This window comes from Crassostrea angulata, chromosome 10 (assembly GCF_025612915.1).
Source record: "Crassostrea angulata isolate pt1a10 chromosome 10, ASM2561291v2, whole genome shotgun sequence".
NCBI classification, from domain to species: Eukaryota; Metazoa; Mollusca; class Bivalvia; order Ostreida; family Ostreidae; genus Magallana; species Magallana angulata.
This window is the reverse complement of record NC_069120.1, coordinates 42,846,786-42,855,045: the sequence shown is the minus strand read 5'-3', so window position 1 is coordinate 42,855,045 and position 8,260 is coordinate 42,846,786. Positions and strand designations below refer to the sequence as shown.

General features: G+C 34.6%; 1 protein-coding gene across 1 annotated transcript; it reads right to left on the bottom strand.

Moving 5' to 3' along the window:
• Positions 1 to 1,171: 1,171 nt before the first annotated feature.
• On the bottom strand, positions 1,172 to 8,092 carry LOC128165348 (DNA ligase 4-like). The gene is made up of 18 exons (XM_052829763.1): positions 7,788 to 8,092; positions 7,565 to 7,642; positions 7,118 to 7,219; positions 6,592 to 6,900; positions 6,313 to 6,417; positions 6,058 to 6,164; positions 5,707 to 5,852; positions 5,274 to 5,475; positions 4,614 to 4,896; positions 4,280 to 4,447; positions 3,957 to 4,094; positions 3,582 to 3,728; positions 3,107 to 3,224; positions 2,783 to 2,915; positions 2,445 to 2,580; positions 2,187 to 2,278; positions 1,886 to 2,038; positions 1,172 to 1,608 (listed from the first exon to the last, which is right to left on the bottom strand). The coding sequence occupies exons 1-18, from the start codon at positions 7,977 to 7,979 to the stop codon at positions 1,470 to 1,472; spliced, it is 2,748 nt and encodes a 915-aa protein (XP_052685723.1). The 5' UTR covers positions 7,980 to 8,092; the 3' UTR covers positions 1,172 to 1,469.
• Positions 8,093 to 8,260: the final 168 nt, after the last annotated feature.

Below are 8,260 nucleotides of genomic sequence, written 5' to 3'. Positions count from 1 at the left end.
GATGTACAATGGTCTATTGACAAGGGTTTTAACTTTTTTGTTATATATTGTACATGTTGATACATTGTATGGTATTTCATTTGCACAGAATTAAGCATAATTTATTACCTTTATTTATAAACATGCAAAGTTGTTGATACTCACTTTGTAGTCAAATGACAACTACAGAAGTGCTGATTGTTTAGATGACACTGTACATGTATTGTACAACTGTTTGATGTTTTCAGTAATTATTTTTTTTTACATTAGAGGTCTTTAAAGATTAATTTTTTTCTCATTTTTTTCACATTTGAGGTCTGCACTTTTATTCAATTGTTTATCAATCACTGATAAGATATTTATCGTCATAGATTTTAAATGGTATATATCTTTTATCTTAATTAAATTTATCAAATGCAATAAAATACACCTATGTCTTGTTGACAAAATTTGATATTAAAGAGAGGTTTAATTTTTGTAATGTGTTTTATACTTTTTATGACACATCACAAGATGGTGAATTAAATGTTTGTGAAATTATTTGTATCAATCAATTTAGTAAATACCATCATAGCTCGGTAGTTAATACACTGTAGTATCAGGCTTGTGAACCAGTGATCCCAAGTTCAAACCCATCTGAGGCTTTGGTTCGTAATTACTGAATTAAATTTCAGAAAATCATTTCCTCTCTAAAATTGCTTACTTTTCACCTATTTGACTTTCGTGCTATTTTTCAATATTTTGTCATTTTCTGCTGATGTAAGAAACTACATTTATTACCGGTATAAGGTAAAGTGCATCACCGTAATGAGGCAGGGTGGTCAACAAATTCCACATCAGATCCACTAAAACATTTGAAGAATGATTTTACCTTAAAATTTTCACATTTGGTACTGTAAACGTACTACATTTGGCGGTGTATTCTATTTAGCGCTTTTGGCGGAGTGCGGCCCTCCGCTAAATCAAGTGCATCGCTAAATGCCAAACATCTATGTATAAGAATAGTCACATTCAGGAATACGCTAATTCAAATCCACGCAAACTTGTTCGAAAACTAATTTCCGCCAAATATCGTACACGCCAAATACAATACGTTTACAGTATTTGGCGCAACTTTTGAAAATTTCATTCAAACTTTGCAGACAGTATCCTAAGGTATAGGGGAATCAGAATTATATAAAAATGTACAAAGGTACATTAATTTTATTTACTTTCTAAACAATTTAAACATCTAATCTAATCACAGGTAGTAAAACGAACATGATATATTGCAAATCTCTCTAAAATTTATCAAACTGATGTTGTCATAGTCAATTATCAATTATTATCAATTATTGACAATGATCTTGGCACTATTAATGATGTGTGGCACTACAGACTGTATTCTCGTTTAGAATACTCGGTATCTATCATATCTCATATCACTAAATATTTAAAACATCCTTTTCAAGAGTATCTTCTATTGATTGCTATGTTAGCGTTTGAAGGGTTCAGGACGGTTCAAACTGTCTCTCTGAGCACAGACTGCCCTCCTCTAAACACTGTCGCAGCCAATCCTCACTCACAATGTGGAACTTCCTACTTCTTTTTCTTCTCTCTTGTTTTAACTCTTGTACTCTGCTCAAATCTCTGTAGCGAAAAAAGGACATTGTGTATGTTCAAGACATCATGCATTACTGGTACATGTATAAACTAATTCAGAAGAGAGTTGAACATTATCAGTTACATATGTATGATGGATGCTGTATTTTTATCAAATGAGAGGGAAACCTGATAGAAATGTTTCCATGATGCATTTTGTGCTTTTGGAGGACATCCTAAGAAGTTATTTCTGGGAGTGGTGAGGGAAGGGGGTATGATAATACAGAATGCTTTTAAAATTTGGGAGTTAAATTTAGGTTCTGACCTTTTGTCAACCATAACATGGGAGACTTTTTTGTCCAGAGAGTCGGAGACTGTTCCGCCAAAAAACCTCAGCTCCAAGGCCAGGAATTCCAAAGACGAGTCTTTGATTTGTGTTGAGGGATCACCTATTACAAGCTTGTTGTCCAAGTAAAATCTAAAATTGGAAACATCAAACATACTCAGGTACAGTTACTATGGTGATTATATAAAATGGTACTTATTAAAAGAATTTTTTTAAAAGTCTTCTAAAGTATTTGATTTTGATTATTTAGTCATTTTTTGAAAACATTTCAAATTATTACCTGCATGTTCTGAACAATCCATATGGAGAATCATCAGGGAAATATTTCTCTTCCAATTCAGCCATTTCATCTGTTGAAATGGATATTTCACTCTACAATGGAAACAATACAATGTTTACAAAATAATACAGTAATATTAACTCACCACGATTGTATATTAAATACAAGTACTTGTACATTAGCGATAAAAAAGACCCCATACAGGTAACTATATTCCTCTTTTCTAAATCAATATCCAATTGATGAATTAAAACCTACATTATCCATGTGTTGAAAGGTGTACTTGAGTTGATCTGGAGTAGTATCCTGCATATAACTATCTCCAAACTCGTCATAATCCTTCTTCAGAGCCATCTGTGTCTTTGCTGAGGTGTGGATCATATCAGCAGGTGCCCTGTGTACAAACATTCAATGTGCTGTGTAAGGAACAATTTTTGCCGGGATTTAATTTGAGATGGAGTAGAGAATCACAGTTGCTAAATTCGAAGACAAAATGTACATGTATTTCAGACAATTGATAATTTTGCATCAAAGGCAAAAAATATACTTTTACATGACTGTATTAAAAAATTTATTAAAGATTTATTTTCTCATACCATGGAATAAATGTCTGTGCATCCAAGCATCTCTTGAACCAGTCAACCTTTACAATATCATACAGGTCACGCTTCATCAGGTTTGTAACCCTCATGACAACCTTGTCAGCCAGCACACAAAATGTGGTAGATCCTATCAATACATGTATATGTATCTAGGTATAAATGTTATGAACCAAATGAATGCATTTTGGCCAACTAGCAATTGAATGAAAAAAAAAATCCATATTTATGATTCATCTACTTCCACAGTACTGGTACGATAAGATAAAAATGGCTGATCTAAAATTTGAAAAGAAATTGTCTGTAGGAGTAAATTTATACCTGGGTTTTGAACAACAGAACCTCCATACTCTGCCACTTTTTTCTCAATTGCTGCTTTACTTAAAGAAGAGGGACCATTGATCACACAGAACTCTTTTCCTTCAAAGATCTTGGATGTCTAAATAAAGAATTGAATATGCAAGTGAATACTTTTTACCATCTGATATGTATAGTAAACATAAAGTACCTATCCTCTAGCCTTATTTACTGCAGATTCCTTATTTCACACAAGAACTTAGTTCCGCGATTCCGCAATTTTCTACCAATTGCGAGAACATAGACTCGCGAATCCCGAAGTTTGATCTTACTTTCATGTACATGTAGTTTACACGTCCGAAAAATAAAAGCGAGATTTTAAAATTTGCAAAGTGTACTTCTTATATATTAATTCCTTTGCGTTTAAATAGGAATCTACAGTAATGCTAGTATATCGGGTTGTGTCCTATCAAATGTTTGTAAGTTATCAAATGCATACCTGAGTAACGTCAGACAAATCTGCTGCCTGGAACTGAGCACCCAGAGTGGGTCGGATGACATGGGTCACAACTTTCCGTTTTTTCTTGGTTGGTTCCTCTTCCTCCCTCAGCTCCACTTTGCCTCCAGCAAGTTTACCCCCAGCTCTCTATGATAGAAATAACTGAAGTATAGTACATGTACATGTATGTGGTGTCAAGAAAAAAAGTGCAAGTAATACACAGTAAATGTACTGGTTAGGTGTTGTCACAATGATCTGTTTAGCAAATCAAGTACCGGTACTCAACAACTCCCACAAAAATTCCTTATCCCTGTAACGCAAAAATTTGGCGAGTGTCTGCTCTGCTCAACAGGGATCTGATATCAAGTTACTTACATCCTTCATTTCTTGGACCTCGGGTACTGTCATACACTCGTACCACGCCTTGTCATCACGGAATTTCTCCACACGGGGAAATCTCAGAGTGAAGCCTGTTTTAAATCTCTCACTGTCTATGACTTCTGCTGCCTTGATCTATTAAAGATTAAAACAATTTGGTGGATGATTACAGACAGTTAGGTATTGAATGCATATATCTATATTGATTGTAAACTTTATGTGTATGATATATATTAGCAATGTCATTCAAAATCATAATGTACATTTGTTTTTAGAGATGAAAAGTTTAGTGTTCTATCTACAAGGTAATTTTGCACTACCTGAACTATACATGAGTTTTTTGGTTCAATGTATGCGTCTGGTTTCTCTTTAAATCCGGAAGCCAGTATAATAGAAGAGGGTGGACTTTTCTTGTTAAAGACCTTCCAGTGCTCAGCAAGTTTCTTGTTAAACTCTGCAAGTTCTTTTTTAGAATACCCTGATCCAACCTAAAAAAAAAAATAATGAAACTGTTGACGATAATACTGGTATTAATTTGCATACTGACACTATCAAATCTCAAACAAGATACGTAACTAACAAAGAAAAATAATTTCTTTTGAAGTGATAAATTCTTTCAAAACTACAGAATAATAATTAAAAAAGCTGTGGTACCTTGCAGAAAGAATGGAAGACAGTTGGATGGCTCCCATCTTCCTTCGGAACTGCCAATGCACAAAGAAAGTGGGACATCATCCCACTTCGGTGCCCCACCCCAAAGAAACCCCCCACGACCAGGACGTCTAGTTCATCCATCAGTCCTCCCACATACTCCGGTTTGATTTTGAACCAGCCCCCCTTCCTGGTGTTGGGTCGATACACAGAGTCTGGTTTTTTGACCATGATCCCCTCCTCCCTGCCATCAATGGCCTCGTTCAGAGCCTCTGCACAGTCTTGACTTGAAAATAAAATGTTTGTTCCAAAAAATTTGATTTTCAGCAAATACAATTATAATGTACATGTACTAAGATATTTTAAGGAATGCTGCATCACTAATGGGCAGGTAAATTTATTAAATACATGTATATTACAAAAGCATATCTTGTTTTTTAATCCTTAATAATCTACCGGTAAATGAAATACTACCATATTCATAAAGACTTATTTTGTAGGTATATGTTTAAGGTTCCTTCAAGTTTCAAGTACGGTAATGGTTCACAATAATACAAAGATGTTTGAAAACTTTATCTCATCTTTGACGATGGATATATTTTGTAAAACTAATAATTCCATGTTAACAAGAACATAGAATTAATAGAAAGCTGGAGGACTTACTTTGTGTTGGCCTCTGTGTGTTTACTCAGAAAGAGCCTCCCCTCTTCCTCTTTGAACACAGTCTTCAGTAACTCCAAGCGTTCCTTCAGTGGATGGTTTGTGAGGACACGCCCATTGAGCATAATGAGGTCAAAAGCATAATAACACGGCTGATATCCCTCCTCTCTCTGGTGCTTTATATCTGTGTTCATGGCCTTAGTGGCTAAAAATATACATGTTATTTGATCATGTATCAAAACCCAATGAATTTGCTCAACACAACTTTATGACTTGAGACATTTCTTTAACCTATCTGTAAAAGAATGAATTTCAAGAGCAAATTACAAATGCTGAATTGGAAAATAATTAGATTACATGGTAACATGTACATTGAATGAAATATAAATATGCTCAAATCAATCAAAAAAATTCACAGTCGTGTTTGAAAAATTACCAAATGTTTTTGTTGCTGCATCATATCCTATCATTTCTCCATCCAATATGCAGGATTTCACAGATGATTGAAAGCATTCATGGATGAATGGTGTCATGTTTCCGTCGTACCGATTGGACCCAAAGGTGCTTGTGTATTCATTACCGCTGAAAATGACAATTAAAAAGCTAATCAGTTGTGAAAACGACTAAAGAGGCTAGCATGAGCATATATTAACTGTATATAAGTCAAGGTCTTTTTCTAACAGGAATTAGAAGGTATACTGATTGTACAGTGTTTTTTTTCACTAATGAATAAAAAATCAAAAACGCTGTCACATTTACTTATGTAATGAAAATGATTATTTGTTACCTCCTGGAGAAATATTTGTATTCTCCCTCCTGTTTGTGTAGAAGAATTCTCTCTCCATCAAATTTGGTTTCTATGATGTATGGCTTGCCATCCATTAGTTTTTCAACCTGTTTGATGGAAAGGGGGATGAATAAATATATGAATACAATGTAAATGTCTAAATTGTTAAAACCATGATATGAATGAGCAAAGCTCTAAATTTGCTTTATATTATATAGCAAAGATCTGCAGGTCACAATACAAGATTGCTCTTACCTGATCTGGTGCTGCTCTCTCCCCAAGCATTGGAGTGAAAGGAGAAAATATCTCTATTCCAATCTCATGCACTCTTACACTTTTGTCCCTCAACATTCGACAAACCTTCATGAAAAACAAATACCCCTTAAAGCATTAATATCAGCATATATATTTTTCTCTTTAATATAGCCATGTCTCCATTGCTAAGATACATGTAACTCATAGATGTTTAATAAAATAAAAAAATGTTAACATTCAGTGTATACATTTATAAAAATGATAATATGATTATGGAACCTTTTCCAGATTGTTGTTGACATTGTAGAATTCCTCAGCATCAGGGTGATACACACTGAACACAGACGTCTGACTCAGTCCAACTTTTAGTTCCTTCACTATCATCCGGATCAGCCACTTCAGTTCAATAGCAGACATATTGGTCAGAAGCTTTAGGATGTTCTTACGGACAAGGTCTTTTTTCTTCGCTGCATTATTTGTGGCAATGCCATCTAAGCAGTTGTTGACTTCCTGTATCGTCAGTGTCCCTTTTTCAGGGCAGCGATTTTTTAGCACAAAGTAAGCCACAGCTGCAAAGTCTCCAGCATCCTTTAAAAATTAATACATTTTACAGTTATTCTACAGAAATAAAAAAATATAAGGCTAAAAGCATTCAAAAAATTTTCCTCAATGTGCTACAAGAACATATATGTACATGTAAAGTTAGGAACTATAAACTAAAAAATTAGAAAGTAAGATTGCATTTGAAATTCCAATGGACTAGGTTTTATAAAATACGGTACTTTGAATTGAAATAAATAAATACCCCTTTGGCAGCTTTGGGTGCTTTGAAGTTCAGTAGTCTGTTAGAATCTGCACTGTCCTTTCCCAGACACAGGACTTCAATCAAGAGTTTAGCCAACATATGCTGTAAATTGTACAGAATGATAATCAATGTGGTAAGAGTCAAAACACAAATTCATAAAATGTACTTGCTCTCATTCAACAACCTTACATCAAGTAATTTGGGTGTGGTGTTGATTAACATAATTAAGCTTTATGATGGATTAAACAATTCACTAAGAATAAATCACCAACATTTCAAACAGATTTAAAAGTGAAACTGAAAATGCAAACGGTAACAGGTAATACATGTATTTACAATTACAGAGAAAATCAGAAGCCTGTTCAGCACTTTAAAATACTTGTGTCCTAGGGAGACAGAACTCTGGCAAGCTTTTATAATTAAGCGCCCCCTCTGCTATATATATACCTCTTTTATTCCATAAGCTGCTCTTTGCTTTTCAAGTTGTGGCACCAAGAGTCGCATAGCTGCATAAAATGAGTCCGTCTGTAAACAAACAAACACAACATTTTAAGACAAAGCTAACCGACTACATTGTCTAATTTAAAATGATAAATCAGGGCCTTATCTGCTTATGGATATCAAGTAAATTAGTTTCTGGAATATAAAATATAAGTCCTTCACGACTTACGGTATCTGGATTATCTTTATGCAACTCCTGATGAAATTCACGCCATTTCTCCACAAATGTCCCCAGCACAGCCTTCTTTTTCTCATTGCCATGGGTTTTAGAGATCTTTTCCAACAATCCACACAGTTCGGCAAAAGACACCTGAGACGCAACCGTCAGTTCTGGTTTGGTGTCCACATCTTCTTCGTCCATATTTCTTTCAGAAAAAGGAATGTCAAATATATTGGTCTTTCAATCAGACTCACTCACTCAGTCTTCCCTGACCCTGGTTTTACTTTGGTTTGTACACAAACAGTAATATTACCTCCAAACATTGAAGATCTCACTAAAATAGACTGGCAATGCATTGTCTGCTGGGAATTGCAGGTCTATAGCCCCCCCCCCCCCCCCAAAAAAAAAAGTAAAAATAAAAGTAGGAAAGAATTTAAGAAAATATAGGTACACGATCAATATCTTCATTGAATGTTATCATT

Excerpts from the sequence above, each read along its gene's own strand:
- LOC128165348 (XM_052829763.1), bottom strand. The coding sequence starts at position 7,979 with ATGGACGAAGAAGATGTGGACACCAAACCAGAACTGACGGTTGCGTCT. Across the intron at positions 7,643-7,787 it reads ATAAAGATAATCCAGATACC|ACGGACTCATTTTATGCAGC; the intron begins GTAAGTCGTGAA and ends GTTTGTTTACAG. Across the intron at positions 2,039-2,186 it reads GGATTGTTCAGAACATGCAG|ATTTTACTTGGACAACAAGC; the intron begins GTAATAATTTGA and ends TTCCAATTTTAG.